We start from the raw sequence: 16,905 nt of genomic DNA, 5'->3' as shown, positions 1-16,905 counted from the left end.
ATCGCGGCACCGTCATAGGTGTACATGTGTTTCCCACAACGGTCGGATTTTAGGGCTCGGCGTGAGGCTCCCAGCTATTTCTTGCGACGATTGGTCTGAATGCATTGCCTCCTTGCGATGTCGTCGCTGAGCCTTAGTTCATGACCTGCGACGATCCAGATTTGGTGAATTTGTTCAAATAGTCGGCCTTCTGGATGTTTCTAGAGTTGGTTGTTGGGTCAGTTTGGGTTGCCTTTCCTCCTCTGGGATGGTGGTTTCACCTCTTGTGCAACCTCCCTTGAGGATAAGCTCCCTCTCCCTCATTTCATGGAGACTCCTCCTATAAAATCACTCACCATTGCTATGATCTGCTAGTTCTTTTAGTGCTGGAATTAATGCTTGTTGGTTCTTTTGAGTTTGGTTTGAAGCTAAGTAGATAGCTTTGGTGTGAGTGTGACAAGTGTGGGATTGCTAATAGTTTGATAAGAGGTTGTGGAGTATCTTGGCTTTGCATGAGGACTTGATAGAGAGAGAGAGCTATTTTCTTATTGGGAGACCCATTCTTAAGAGTGAATTCTTGAAGGAACATACCAACTGGACCCTCCGAGAAGACTTGCGACGTCAAGGCATGGTTGTAAGTTTGCTCTTGTTTCATTTTTAATACAAGCAGTGACGATTTCCTATATCTTGTGTATAATCTACTTGATAGCTTGTGACTCCTTGACTTTACAAGTAAATAGATCATTATTGTTCTCGGTTATGTGCTCTGTTGTTTTCCTGTGGAATTTTAGGTTGAGTGCTCATTGAGGAGAAAGAAACGGAAGCTGAAGCAGTGTGACAGAAACTTCATCAACCACCGGTTTGAGGTAGGACTCCAACGATGACTATTTAAGGGAATTGATTATTGTTTTGTCTTTGCTATGACTAGACCCACTCTAGGGCTAGAGGGGTTGCCCCTATCTGCAGAGGGAACACTTTCCTACATCACAATACCCATCTCATGTTTTAAGTTTACTACATATTAAATACAACTTTATGCAATTTTCATGGCATTTTGATTTTTGAACATGATCTGTTATGTGAAGTGTATGGAATTGCATGCAAATTTTAACTAAATAAATTATGAGATCAATATGATGGTTTATTTTAGTTTAGGAAGATCTGTCAAGGTTGTTTGAAGAATATTTTGACTTCTTTGATATTTCTTACAAGGGTTTTAGAAGAAATGGCAAATTTCAAAATTCTTTGTATTCTAATGGACGAATTCCTAATTTCTGAGCTACCCACTAGGTCTTAATTGATTTAAAGGAATTCTTAACTACTCCTTTAAATTAGTTAAAACTTTTTCTCCATTTTTTATCCATCTTTCATATTTTGAACTCTTCATGTCAAACCCAAGGGTTATCAATACTCCAAATTAGGATTAGTGGAAATGCAACCCAACAAATACATTTAATGTTTGATCATTTTTCCCTTAACCTTGATTCCCAAACAAATTTCCAATTTAACACAAATCTGAGCTAAATTTGAGGATTATTCACACATATTTTAAGCGTTTTCTTTGTAGAAAACATGATAAATGTAAAATGTGAATGGTGAAATCTTGGGTCCATTTTTTGGAAGAATTTTGAAGAATATGATTGAAAAGTAATTGCGGAGAAGAAATGGCTAGATTTGCTGGAAGCAGCCATTGGAAATCGAGAAGTGGAAGAGAATTGAAAAGTTAGTTATGTTGGGATTTGTGAATCCATGAAAGTAGGAAGCGTAGCCCAAATTTTGAAATTATTGAAGTTGAGAAGGACAAAAGCAGTAGAACTGGTCAAAGTGGATTCGATTGAGATTGGGATCGAGGAAGCTTCATCAAGAGGGTGTGATCTACAAAAAGGGCCAAAGATGAAAAAATTAGGTTGTTGTTAGTTGTAGATTATGTTGTCATTAGCAGAAGAGTCGAAGTTATATTAACTCTCCACTATGTAATAACTCGTTGGAGTATCAACCTTTCTTTCTTTGAAATTTTGCTATGTTTCTGTAATGAAATTCAGTCCATAGTATTAATATCTTGCTATATGCATGAGCTTATGGTGTAATGATTTGGCCATTGAATAAAGGGGTTGTTGCAGGAAAGAATTGTGAATTGATGGTTGATGATTGAGTGCCCCTTTAAAATTTTAGTTGTCTTTGCATGTTTATTTTATTGTGTTTAGTTATGAATTTTTAATCTGCATGTTAGCTCTATTGCACTAGTTATTGGAATGTTCAGAATGCGTGTATAATACAATGAATAAAAATTCTTCTCCACTGTTATAAATCCATCATTTCTTGTTGTTCTAGCATGCCTTGGGTGAGATGCTTCGTTTTCCCCAAAGAGGAGTGAAATGTCAAAAAATAAACAAGCCTATGACGACAATTTTTGTTGGCAACCTAAGGTTGAACCCTAGGTCTCTGATAATTAAATTTTATGCCAACAAATGGTTTCATTGATGAGACCTGTAAAATTTTTATAAGGGATATAAATCATGGTGTCAAGGATTCTTAGTGGAGACATTCAGAATTGGTGGCATGAAAATATTGATCACTTTATTCTGCAACAAGATCAACTATGACAAAAGAATCTAGATTGGGTTGAGGAAGATATTTTTTATGTAGAAAGTTCTTGTGATCAATACAAAATGTTCCGGTGCAAGTTCCCTAAATAACTACAAAATTGGTTGAGGAGGCTAAAAGTTAAAGTCGAATAAGGGAATCACCTTAGGCTTTGAAAAGATTCGACTATGGTCGATTTGGCTGAGTTGCACCGATTAGATATTGAGGTAATAAAAGTTGTTGATTTTTGGGTTCATGCAACCCTAGATGGAAACATTATTTAGTTTACGGCTGAAAAGCATCAATATTTTCTAAGGCTGAAGCAATATTTAAATAAAGGTTGTGGGGAAGATTATTAAAGAAAATTTTGTTGTGGATCAAAAAATTATTCGTCGAAGAAAACCTGTTATTGTTCCAAGAAACTCAAATAGATGCTTAAAACCCTAAGTGTTGGGGGTCTTATCTAGGGGGAGAAATGTTGCACAGTTGTGGATGATGAGGGCTTTCTGTGATGGATCAATATGAGTTGTGGAAAGCTCAATACTTTAGAGTGATATGGTGGTCACTGATAACTGATGAGTGGAGGGAGAGAAAGTTGTGGGAAATTAGGGTCAGAAGAAGAGAATTGCAAAGGATAGGAGAAGTGGTGACGAGTACATCATTGTGGAAAGAAGGAATGGATAGTTCATGGTTGTGAGGGAAAGGAGAAATTGAAGGATCCCATTAAGTGGTGACGAGTACATCATTGTGGAAAGAAGGAATGGATAGTTCATGGTTGTGAGGGAAAGGAGAAATTGAAGGATCCCATTCTGGTGGAATAGGAGGCCCCAATAAAAGTGTTGAGGAAATATCAAATGGAAGAGATGGACCCCACCTAGATTCAGGAGGATTTCATATGCCCAAACCTATAAAACAAATGATTATGATGAGTTATGAGCATACTCCAGTAGATGATGGCATGCATTTTAGAATGAGAAGACTATTCTTTAAGGATGAATTGGTCCATGTAAACAACAGTTCGCAAGCTGGTGGCACAACTAATCCTCTCCTTAACCTTCCCCTAATACTATATTAAGATCCTGGTAATTTATTTTCTAAATTGTGTAAGATTTTAAAAATTTAGCAAGTGCACTTTAGGTACGGAACAACTGGTTCTAGTGGAGAAAAAAGTTATGGTAGTAGTTTTCCATCAAGTTCAAGTAGTTACTCTCAATCGGGTTCCCAAGAATTTGTAATAGTTCAGCCAAGGAAAAAAAATATGGTTGAAAATATTGCAGGATCACTTACCCGTTATCTGAAGTTTTCAGGATGGGGTGGTGAAGATGTTGAGAAACATTGGTACCTATGTGAAGTAGTTTGGAGGGCAAGATAGACTCCTGACGCCACTAAGCTCATTGAGTTTCAAACGAATTTGAAAGATCGCTCTCTATGATGGTTCATTAAATGGTTTGATCTGAATCCAAAACCCACCATGGATCAAGTTAAACAAGATTTTCTTCAAGAATTTAAACTTCCTCAGTCAAATCAGCAAGGTTTAGTAGAGCTATTGGATATTAGGCAACGAGAAGGAGAATATACTTGTAAATACATGAAATGATTTAAAGATTAAATTAATAAATTATCTTATCCAGTGGACCCTTTTCATAAAAGAGATTGTTTTATTAAATATTTGCTACCAATTGCTAGGATTTTGTTGTTGCAACATAAGATTTTCACTTTGCAGGATGCTTTCGAGTAGGAAATGTAGATTGAGGCAATGGTGGGATATCCATAGGACTATCATCCAGGTAGTACTATGACTGACCCTGCTATTATGGGAATCTAAAATCAAATTTCTACTTTGACAAAGAGATTGAAGGATCTTATGCCTGCGCGGTCGATGAGGCCTCACATCTAGTGTACCAATTTTCAAGTTGAGGGACATCATGCCACAAAATGTCCACAGTTAAGGGGTATGTGATGGAATACTATGCCTATGAGAGCCCCTCCACCTTTGCATAATGCCGGGGTTTGCGTAGATCTCTTCAGCCATTCCATTCTTAGGGAACACTTAGCACCATGCGTTTACTAAACATCAAGGTATGTATATGACTCTGTATTGTGAAATTTGTAGATATTATGGTCATTCACCACATCTGTCCCTATATTCTAGAAGTATTCAAATGTGCCAAATAATATGTTCTGTGATTTTTTTGGATATCCTACACAACACATGGATCAATGTATATCTTTAGATGCTTTGGATGGTCATCTTGATCATACAACATTTAGAGTTAAAGAAACTCCTTGTGGTCAAGGAGGAGGTGCTCCAAGGGGAGGAACGACTAGAGGAAGAGGTACGATCAAATGTTATAACTATGATCAAGAGGGTCATGTTGTGAGAGATTGTCCAATGCCAAGGAGGCTTTAGTTCTCGCACTTCCTCGTAAATACACATGCCACTAAGGATTTTCTAGAACTCATTTCTTGGTGGGAGGAGTGCAATCGGGTAAAAGGGGAAAATTTTATCAATGTAGATCCACCAAAATTGGAGCCATCTATGCAACCTAACATAAATATTGTTACTCGGGGAGGAAAAAGTGTTGGAGATGATATTGGAACTTCTGAGCAACCTACTGTTATAATACTGACATCACCAAAAAGGTATTATGACTCAACAAAAGGAATATTAAAATCATGCAACTAAAATATTAAGACAATTGGTTTCCTCTCACAACCCTCATGTAGAGTAGTGGGAATGTGTGTAGGCTAACAGTCCTATATTTTTGCAGGAAACATCTCAAACTATTCTAGAATGGATCTACTTATTTTTGTAGAATATGGATGATGAGTAACTGACTTTCTAGTTGTGTAAGAAATTCAAGGCAATTGTGAAAGATGAACCACTCTATGAGAATATTGTTTCTACTAATTTACCTAAAATACATTCTAGAAGAGTTCGAAGAAATAAGAAAAGAACACGAAGAGAATTCCAAATGAATGCACAGATTGCATGGTATCATATTAAATATTATATGCTAGATCTTGGGTCAAATGTGAATACTTTGCCAAGGAAAACTTGGGAGGAACTGGGAAGACCAAAGCTAGTTTTTTCTCCAATCCAACTACTAATGGAAAACCAATACTACATCTTTGCTATTGGTAGACTTTGATATCAGGTATCAAAACATATGTAGACTTCAAGATGACATAAATTATGGGTGACAAAGATTTTTATACAACTTTGTTGGGAATTGATTAGGCATTTGAGAATTATGTATTTATTGAATTGAAGAGGGAAACTGTGACTTTTGAAGTAGATGGAGTCTGAGTTATATAGCCTATAGACCCTTACCAAGGTCTGATATTTATAGAGTCAATGGATGAGGTGGATAAACCTAACTTATTGGACTTGTTAGATTCAGTTGGTCTATTATTAATCGAAGGTCTTTGAAAATTCATAGTTTTGTTGTCATACAAAGGGTCAAAAATCACAAACTTTTTCACTATTATGAGTTTCACTAATCACTACCTGGGAAGTAATTATGAAAGTGGTTTTCATTTGGTCATCAAAGTCTTAATCTTTAATGGGAAGGGGCGTTTGAGTTTGAGAACTGTCATTATGATTTTTGAGTCAGGGTTTGGGGATTTGATAGAGTTGTTCAACTGAACAATGTGTTTATGGTCAAAAGGAACGATGCCAAAGAAGCATGGTTATAAATATTATAGTTTTATCCATCTTCTTATATCATTTATTCCCCTCATAATCTATTTCCTATTTGTCCCCATTCTCTATTTGTTTCGTTAGTCCTACATATTCTATTCCCTATCCCCTTATCCTTTTGAATTATTCCTTATTCCAAAATATCCATGAAAATCCCCTTTATCCCAATCCGAAGTCCCTTTAAATCCTAGGCCTAAATTCCCCTACCAAAACATCATTTCGTATGATGATTGAAACCCACCTGAATATATCATACATTCATTCGATCATCATACCCATATCATTATCCTAAATCCTATCACGCCCCCAAAGCTTAAAAATGATTTCTTTTCCAGAGGAGCTTTGGTTAAACAACAGGTTTAATTACTTCATCACATATTTTGAATCATTTTCAAATCTCTCCAAGAGGCCTCCATTTTGATTGTTTCTGATCACAGGCAAACGGATTGGTTCGTCGTGCAGGATGTTTGAAGAATTAGTTACACATTGAAGGCATATAATAGAGAGTTACAAAAATTGTGTTGCATCATCGCTATGTAGGGTGCTATGCAACCGCTATGCAGAGTGTCCCTAGAGCAACTAGAGCTCGTGTAGATCAGTCTTAGCATTGTGGGAGGTAGGATTCAGTTGCCCTGTTTTCGAATTTGTTGCTCAACAACTCGATTAAGCACAATAATGGTCTTGTTAGTCTCTTCTTACAAAACTTTTCTACGCATACCCTGCCTGTCAACCACACACACAGTTAGTTTCTAATTTAAAGTTGTGTCTCATTGACAAGGAAAAGTGACCATCACGAAATCCTGGGTGGTTAGGGTAAATTGTGAAGCGAAATAAAGTGTAAGCCTACCTTGTCATCACTGTTTCATACATATATGTTGTTGAGTCTGCGCTGTCACACTTGTATAGTCTTTTACTCTCTGATTTGTATACATGACCTTCTATAAAGTTTGAATTAAGCCTGCTAGGTATTAGGGTTAATGGCTCCCACTACTAGCAGAAAGGGAGGGGACATAGTACGTGTTGAACCCAACACCTTAAACCTCATAAATTCCTCCCCAACCATTAGAGTTTCTTTTGAGAATGCTGGTTGCATTCCATTTTGTCAGAAAATCTAGAAGGTGGATCACAATACCAGATTGGCAAGCCTTTTCGCTCTAAACCTCCATGATAACAAGGTAAAGTTAGGGAATTTGGAGATTGTTATTACAGAAAAATTCATTGCAGATGCTACAAGTCTCCCCACAGTAGGTGAAAAATGCTTCAAAGGAGATGAAATTAACATTGCAACCTTTAAGCAATTTGTCAAGCCTAAGTTCAGTGATAAGTTTACTACAAATTTTCCCACCATCTACTTGCAGGACCATTATAGTGAACTATTAAAAGTTATGAAGAGGTATTTCATGTGTGAGGGTAGATTCAGCAGGGTATACTAGTATCATCTGAGACTCTTATGCCACTTCACACACAAGAAACCTATGAACCTACCATTTTTATTATTTAAAAGCTTGTCAAGGATGGCAACCAAAGTTCATATGTAGAAATATAATCATATGTCTAGTATTTTTCATTTCTCCCTCATAAAAGTCTTAGTCAAGTTTGCAGTTGATAGAAGGAAGCTTTACCAGTCTGGCTTCTTGTCTAGCATTGGTTTATTGCCACAGAAAAAATCTTCATTAGTAAAGATTTGTGAGGAGGAAGAAGTTCATCAAATAAAAGAGAATAAGATCACTCATTTAGTTAAAGAGGCCAAGATAGTTGAAGAAAAATATGAGGAACCTAGTAAAGAGTTCAAAGGTAAACTTGGAAAATAGGGTAAAAAGCAAGTTTCGAAAGACAAAGAGAAAACTTTAGAAACCAAGGTTCAGGTGGCATCATCTTAGACCACCAAGTTTCAGGTTAAGGTAGAAGAGACAATTAAGAATGAAGAGTTTGTGATGAGACCTAGGACTAGGTCAAGCACAAAGAAGAATGTGGAGGGGACAGACCCTCAAGTAGTTGTTGAAATTTTCGAGGATAGAAAGGAAGAAAAACAAGAAGACAACAAAGAAGAGGAAGTGAAGCAGGATGAACCAATCCAGTTTGAGCAAGGAGAAGACACAATGCATTATGAACAAGAAACCATACAATATGAGGAAGAAGACCCTAACTTGGTTAAGATGAGATGATCCCTTTAAAAATATCAAATGAAGATAACATTCCTAAAGAAGAAAAAAAGAGACCTTAAAGAAGTAGCCCAACCAGTAGATGAAAAGCAGATTCACCTCCTAAAATTGTTGTTGAGAGGAAAGGCAAACATGTCTCATTTTCTGAACAAGCCAAGTACATGGTAGTGGAATCTAGTGGAGCCTCAACAAGAGCATCCAAATCAAAACTCAACTATGTACAACAGTTGAAAAATGCGGCTCAAGCACCTGGAAAGCGACATTTTGATTAGTGGAAGGAATATCAGAGATGCCTAGAAGAGGTGGAGGAAAGCTAATAGTAGGACAAGAGGTCTAGGCAAGCGAATTATAGTTACAAGAGATATGTGAAACATATTCTTTAGAATTGTGACAAAGAGGTTCATGAGGCATCCAAGTACTTTGACAGAGGTAAACATTTTGTAAAATGGCCCATTCAGTGAGGAGACAATGTAAAAACCTCTATATCAGGAACCTAGTACTGAATGTAAAGCTGAGGAGCATGAAAAAGAGTTTGGATAAGGCATGGGGGTTGGTTAATAACTATAAGGAGGAAGCCAAAGCACCTTCACATGGAAACGTGCAAAAGTTGAAACCTAAGGCCATGACTGAAGAAAAACCTACCTTTTCACTACCTACTGAGAAAATGGACCTTACACCTCAAGTTTCAAGTACCAAAGCTTCCACCAGCAAGACCTCTAACAAAAGGAAGAGGAAGTAAAGGGCCTTTGACTGAAGCCTAGAATTTTTGTTTCAAAAATCAAGTTGAAAATGTTGTTTTGTTGGTGAAATAATATGGTTCTGATGTTTGGAGCGGCTTATACTAGTATGATGGTTTTTTGTAAAAACTAGAGGCATTTAAAGGACAATTTTGAAAAATGCGCTACATAGCTACTATGCAATCGCTGCGCAACTGCTGCGTAGACCCAGTTTATAAACTTGTATGCATGTTGGGAGGAAACCACTTATCAGGGTTTGAAGCTATGAATGTGGAGAAGATGTGGCAGCCATCTCAGATCTTTAGTAGCCAGCCACATGTCATTTTTGAAAGGAAAAATCTCCCACATAGTCATTGCCCAGTCACTACAGAGTCGCTGCTCAATCAACATCTAGTTGTCCTTTATTTTTCTATTTGATTAGGTTCATTAAGATATGATCTTCAAAGATAAACTTGTTTTACTTAGACATTTGGTTTATTTTATATTTAGATGAAGTCATCATGCTTTATGTTTTTTGTTTTTCATCTAAAGAGGAAAAGGACTTGGAACAACAAAAAACTTTCCTCTTTTTAAGTTTTGTTTTGATCCACTGTTGGATCATCCATGGAGCAAATCTAGACATTTAAATTATTATGTTTTAGTCTATTTAAACTAGTTAATATGTCATATGGAAGAGGTTGTTGTTGGTTCCAATATTGCTAGGAACTACTGTAGTAATATGATGTGATTTTTATTAATGAGTATGCTTTGATGCTAAAGAGATTCCAGTTATATTGCAGAGATTATTGTGGTATGAATGTATTGAAATCATTATCCTTTAGTTTATGCATAATCTACTTTATGTTGTCTTCTTAATCTATTTTAAAGGTGTATGGAACAATATGCTTGAATTCATTTCACATGCTCTTGTCTAGCTGCTCTGAAATGTTTCAGTTGCAAATGAAATGTTTATACCTTTGAATGCTTTGTATTTTTCCTCTTTATAATCATTCATCCAAGTTGCAGTAATGAAATGTAATTTGTTTTTCCATTGTAGATGAGCGTCTTGATGTTCTTATTTTTCTATACTACAAATTCTTTTCTTATTTCAAAACTGTACTAGTCAAGCCTCTGTATATAAAGTTGGTTGGGAAATTCATATGCATGATGGACCAGGGAGGTCATGATAACATTGCAGTAGTTTTTTTATAATCCTCTACCAGCCCCAAATAAAAAAATTAAACACTTTCCAAATTTGGTCTCTGCTGAAGTTTGTTCTTCAGAGTTTTTATCTCTGAGTTTTCTTAGTGAGGGAGCCTCCTTAGGTTGAAGAAGACTAGTCTATCAACCAAAAAAGGTTTGTGGTTACCTCTTCGATCCTTTTCCTTCAGCCTAAAATTAAATCACGACGTGCTAACATATTGGCACCATTGTCAAGGATCAAAAGATCTAATTCCTAGGGAGTTGTTTATTTTCAAAGTTACATCATAGGCTGAAAATTTTCATTGTTGTTTTGATTGTTAGTGAAATTAGCTGCATGAAAACTTATATGAGAAGATTTGACTTCTAGGAGGTATACCAGGCAGAATCCTGATCCAAATCCCCAACTGTTTGTGATCCCGAAAAATTTCTTAGGAAGGAGAGGATTGTGGTTGAATTTCTCGCAAGTAATATACTTCTTATAAGATCTGTCTCTTTACCAGAAATTACTTCTCAAGTTCCTCTGTCCAAAACTAGATCTTGCTCCTGTATCCTCGAGATTCTAGTGGACTCATCTATTGATTATATTACACTTCCGGAAATAGAGTTCAGTCGGAATATTCTTCAACAGTTTGGTAAATTGAAAAGTTTGGTTAATAAAGTTCAAAAAATTGTTGAAAAGACAATTTTATCCCAAAAAATAGTCCCTTTACAAGTCAGTTCGAGTTTTGGTTCTATTTTCTCATCTTTTCTGGTTCCTTCATCATCTATTTCAACTTCTACCCATCCAGTTTTTCCATCACCTGCAGTTTCTGTCACACCATCTACTAGTCACCCAACTACTTAGGTAGTAGTTATGGCAACGAGATATGCTCCTCTAGTTTTACCAGCTCAACTTCATGATTTTCCTCTTAATTATGGTCAAAGGATTCCCCAATATGATGGTACAAGTGAATTAATTTCTAAGCAACATGTTGATAAGGTTAGTGACTTTGTAGATTTGGAGGAAGTAGACCATGATGATGTTAAAGTCAAATTGTTTGTACAATTGTTTTCTACTGATGTCAAGAAATGGTTCAGGAGTTCTTGCCGCAGGGTGCTTTTTCCAATTATCAAGAGTTGGAGGATGCTTTCCTTGCAAGGTGGGGTGAGAAGAAGAATCCCTTGCAAATTCTGGCTGAGTATAATAATTTAAAAAGACAGCTTGGAGAAACTGTCCAAGACTTTTTAGTAAGGTTCAACAAAGTGTACAATTATATTCCTGCAGAGATAAAGCCCCCTCCTAGGTTGGATTTACTCCATTATCCTGATGCTTTCAACCCTGAGATGGCCTACCAGCTTAGGGAGAGGAATCTGGCAACATTGGAGGACATGCAAAACAATGCAGTTAGTGTGGAGGCTAATCTGTTAGCAAAGAAATCCAAAATGAAAGCAAAGAAAAGAGTGATAATAAAAGAAGAGCCCATTAATTCTACTGATGCTAAGTTTGATACTTTGGTCAAAACCATGGAGAAGATGATTGAGAAAATTTCTCTGATTGATCGGGCAACAGCTAGAGAACCTCATATTGGTACACAAATTTGAAACCCAAATTTTCGAAGGCAGCCACGTTTTCCAAACAAACTCTGAGAGCAAAAGGGTTTGGAGTAGTAACAACAGCAAATAAGACGACCATTTTAGTAGAATTACACTCAAGATCAAGATGAGGAGGATGAGAAATTATCGGAAGATCAAATTTTGTTTTTTGGTGATGGGCAACAAGATGTGTATTTGACTAAAGAGGATGAAGAGCAAGAGCTGCTTGAAAATTTTGAAGCAGAGGATGAAGAATTGTTGTTTTCTCAGTCTCAAAGTGATGTGTTAATGACTGAATCTAAGGAGTATAGGAAAGGATATCAAAATTCCATCATGCAAGTGCAACGATAATATAATTTGAGGAATAGAACTGTGGGCAACAATGCAGCGAAAAAAGAAATACCAATCAACAATGAAACAAAGAAAGAAATGGCAACTAGTAATGTAAAGAAGGATGTCCCCAGTACAAGTATTCAAAAGAAGGATGTTCCTAGTACAAGTGCCCAAAGGAAGGAGCCACCTATCACCATCTTACAGAGGAAAAAAGATACATCCAAAGATGTTTTAGAAAAGAAGGAAGTTGCCCATAAAGAGGTTGAAAAGGTATCAAATCCCTTTAACGTTGAAGCTGAAATTGCTAAATTAAAGATCTCCATTCCTCTTGGTGAATTGGTAAAGAAAAATCAATATAAGTCTCAAATTTTAAAGGCACTTAGAGTAGAAAAATCCTATGATACAATCAATATAGTGGATGATCATCCAACTATTATTTTTGGACCAAATATTGATGACAAAGGGCAAGATGGGGATGTTCCTCCTTTCTATGTTAGTTTGAATGTGCATGAGCAAATACTGCATAATGCAATGCTAGATTCTGGAGCCTCACACAATCTAATGCCGAAAGTGATTATGGAGAGATTAGGCTTAGATATTACAAGACCATACAAGGACCTCTATTCATTTGATTCCAGTAAGGTGAAGTGTCTGGGATTAATTAAAGATTTAGCAGTGTCTTTAACTCAAATTCCTTCAAAATGTATGGTTATGGATATTGTGGTAGCGGATATACCTCCTAGGTATGGTATGATTTTTTCTAGATCTTGGATGGCGAAATTGCATAGAGCATTGCAAACAGACATGTCCTATATCACAGTTTCAGTTTTTGGAGGGCAGTCAAGGAGGTTATATAGGGAACCACTCATGCAATACATGATCAGTAGTAAAGATAAACATGTAAATCATCCAGTGTATGTTGTTCATTATGATATGGACTCATTTGTGTTGTTCAATTCGGGTTGTCCCAATGATGAAGAGACTACTTCAGATGTGGAAGAGGAAAGGGATAGTGCTCACAATTTAAACGTTTCGGGCAAATACCCTGAACAAGATAGCAGGATCAAATCAGTTCTTCTAGACATTAGGCCCTTTGGCTTGAAGAATGCTCCCACTGTGTTTTCAAGGATTTTGATTGTTGCATTTCATGATTTTATGCATAAGTTTCTTGAAGTATATATCAATTATTGAATGATTTATAGTTTGTTGAAGAATCATTCTAGTTTTCTCAGAGTCATGTTTGATCGTTGTATGAAGTTACAAATTTCTCTGAATTTAAAGAAGTGTATTTTTGTTGTACCTTTTGGAAAATTGCTTGGGCATATCATTTGCAAGGAGGGAGTACATGTAGATCCTGCCAAGGTTGTGGTAATATTGAGTATGCTAGCACCAAATAGTGTTAAATAGTCAACATCCACTCTATGTCATACAAGATACTAGTGCAGGTTCATTTGCAATTATGCTCTAATTACTACAACGCTGGAGAAATTATTGAAAAAGTCAGAGAAATTTACTTGGACTATTGAGTGTGACTCTACATTTGATACCCTAAAGGAGAATCTTGCAAGCACGCTAATCTTGGTTTACCCAAATTGGAACAAAGAATTTCATGTCCATATTGATACATCAGGGATTTCTTTGGGAGCTATATTGATGTAGCATGGAGAAGGTAATTTAGACCATCCAATTTATTTCGTCAGTAGAAAACTTTCTACTGCAGAGAATAACTATACCACTATTGAATGAGATGCCCTTGCCATGGTGTATTCATTACAAAAGTTTAGAAATTATCTGTTGGGTGGTCCCTTTAAATTATTTACAAACCATTCTGCTTTGAAGTATTTGGTTAATAAGCCTGTCTTAGAGGGAAGGATATGTAGATGGCTCTTGTTATTTCAAGAATTTTCATTTGAAGTCATTGTTAAGCCAGGCCACTCGAATGTGGGTCCAGATCATTTATCCTAATTGGAATCAGGTGAATCTGGAGGCTCTGTTGATGACCAATTACCAGATGCACATTTATTCAGAGTTGAAGAAGTCCCAGATTATTCGGAGGTTCATTGTTCGTTCATTATTCCTCACCACTAGTAAGTGCCCATATGATTATAAAACCACTCAAAAACGACATATTGTTGTCCGAGCTGTCGATTATCAACTTATTGCAAGCCAACTATATAAAATGGGGCTCGATCAAATCTTGTGTTAATGTGTTTTGGACCATGAAAGGGATAATATTTTATGGGAATGCCATGCAGGAGGTCATGTTGGAGGTAAAGACACTGCTCAAAAAGTTTTGCAGGTTGGTTTATGGTGGCCCACATTATTTAAGGATGTTACGGACTATGCTAAGAAGTGTTATATTTTTCAAAGAGTTGATTTCCCATCTCAACGTGAAGAAATTCTTCTTCATCCCGTCACAACCCTTGGAGAATTTGAAAATGGGAAGTTGATTTTGTAGGGTCGATTAATCCACTTGCACAACATTCATATTCTCAATACATCATCACCACAACATATTATTTGACGCGCTCAGTGGAAGATGCTCATGTTAAGGATTGCACTACTGATACTGGTACCCGATTCATATTTTAAAATATCATTACTAGATTTGGTTTTCCTAGAAGTCTCTCTAGTTACCAAGGTTCACATTTTATCAATGAGACAGTCAATACCCTTCTCTATAACTTTATGATTCAACATCAAAAAATCGTCCCTTATCACCTACAACTAAATGGAACTATTGAAGCCTTTAATAAAATTTTAGAAAAGGGTGTCACAAAAGTTTGCTTCATGAATAGGGATGACTAGGATGAGTGGGTTCCAACAACTTTATAGACTTATCATACTATAGTTAAGCAATTGAAAAAGTATACACCATTTCAACTTGTTTATGGATGGGAAGTAGTGGTTCCAACATAATTCTTAGTCCCCAATCTTTTCATTTCTAAAGCTACCAGAATTTCTGATGATGAGTCCATTTTTTGATGATAATAAGACTTATGGAAACTGGATGAGCAATAGTTCCTTGCATATTTTCATCATAATATTGAAAAAGAAAAGAGAAAAGTTAGGCATGACAGGAACATTAAGAAGAAATCATTCTTAGTTGATGACTAAGTACTACTTTATGACAACAAATATCTTAAGTATTCGAGTAAATTACAAATGCATTGCCTTGGCCCATTTTATGTTGTAGAGAATTGAGACTCAAGAGCTATCAAGCTTGCTTAGTTGGATGGTATCCTTTTTCCTAGTTGGTTGAATTGTGCACACCTGAAGCCCTACTATGGCACGTAAATGCATTTTGATTTTGAATGCTCCCTAAAAAGGGAGTATTAGTTAGGTTTATAGTTCATTTAGTTGTGTTAGTATTAGTCAGAGTCTATGTTTTATTTTGTCATGTGTTTAGTTGCGTCAATAAAATTACTTATGTTTAGTTGTTCCCCATGATAATTCATTATGGTTGGGGAGGTGTTATCATGTCCATTCTATCAAATCATTAGTCATAAATATGCTTATTTTATGTCATTAAGTCTTTTCCTTCCCGTAATAACTATCCTTATTATTAGTAATATTTCTAGATATAGTTTAGTTACCATACCAATCTTACAGCTAGCAGTTTAACTTCTCCAAGCAAGTTGAGTGATTTTATTTGTCTTTGTGCATATTTTTGGATTCCCACTGATTTTCTCATGTATTTCTTCCATCAGGTAATGGTCCAGTCTTTTTGGAGTCCCACCATGTGTTTTATATAGCCCCCGTCACTTTCCATTTCTTTCGTGTCGCACTTGTGTTTTCAAAGAGTTTCCATCCTAGCTCTTGTGTCTTCTGTGTATGTGTCTCCACCTCGTTGTCGAACCCTTGCTCATCTTGTCTAAACTCGTCACTCATCCTCACTGTGTCGTTCTACAAAACGTGTCATTCCCTAGTTCCCTTTTGACTCTCACATTCACACCATAAATGAACTTTTGCGGAAATATGAGAAGGCTAGCCTCATCGACAATGATTTATTTGACCTTTTCCTCTTTCATGCATTCTACTTTAATGTGTTCATGCAACCAAATACTTGGCTGGTGCCTGAGACTCTCATAAGATCAAACCAGAATTCTACCCTCTGAAGTTATCTACCCTAATAATACTCGGGGTCCTTCCTATCTTTGGTAATACTGGTAAAGTTATGTGATGCACTAAATTCTTAATCAACAAACTTCATGGGAGTTCCTTATTGTTGGATAGGTCATAACTGATTCATGTTGAGGACATATACAAACTTATGATATTATATCCCTATGGTAAAGATGTTTCTATAACTTTTCAGAACATTTCCAAGCACGATAAGAAGGCAATTGATAATAACCTTTATACGAAATATGGCACCTAGTGCAAAGGGCATGGAACAATAATTGATTTGATTAATAATGAGAAGATGAATTTGTCTTGTTATGTTATTGTTGGTAAGCTTATGCGACATTACACGAAAGGGGAATGTTACTTGGATGTTATATATGTCCTTGAAGTTTGCAACAATGGTGTACAACTGAATTGGTCAGGTTTCCCGTTAAATGAGCTCTTTGAGGCATGCAAAGATGTTCATAAGCACAGCACATATTTTATCTTTGGATACTTAGTTACCTCTGTTGTCATTATGATACGA

At 36.3% G+C, this 16,905-nt stretch overlaps 1 protein-coding gene across 1 annotated transcript in view; it reads left to right on the top strand.

The window, feature by feature from the left end:
* LOC149147123 (nuclear-pore anchor-like) overlaps window positions 1-11,927 on the top strand; it is a 45,448-nt gene extending 33,521 nt beyond the window's left edge. The window contains 2 exon segments of the mRNA XM_089441723.1: window positions 11,271-11,325; window positions 11,424-11,927. Of these exon segments, the coding sequence (XP_089297849.1) occupies window positions 11,271-11,325; window positions 11,424-11,927 (559 nt within the window).
* Window positions 11,928-16,905: the final 4,978 nt, after the last annotated feature.

This window comes from Pinus tabuliformis, chromosome 9, assembly GCF_031772625.1.
Source record: "Pinus tabuliformis cultivar Carrire ecotype Pingquan chromosome 9, CPIR1, whole genome shotgun sequence".
In the NCBI taxonomy this organism is placed as follows: Eukaryota; Viridiplantae; Streptophyta; class Pinopsida; order Pinales; family Pinaceae; genus Pinus; species Pinus tabuliformis.
The sequence above is the reverse complement of the archived record's forward strand: the minus strand, read 5'-3'. Positions and strand labels throughout refer to the sequence as shown.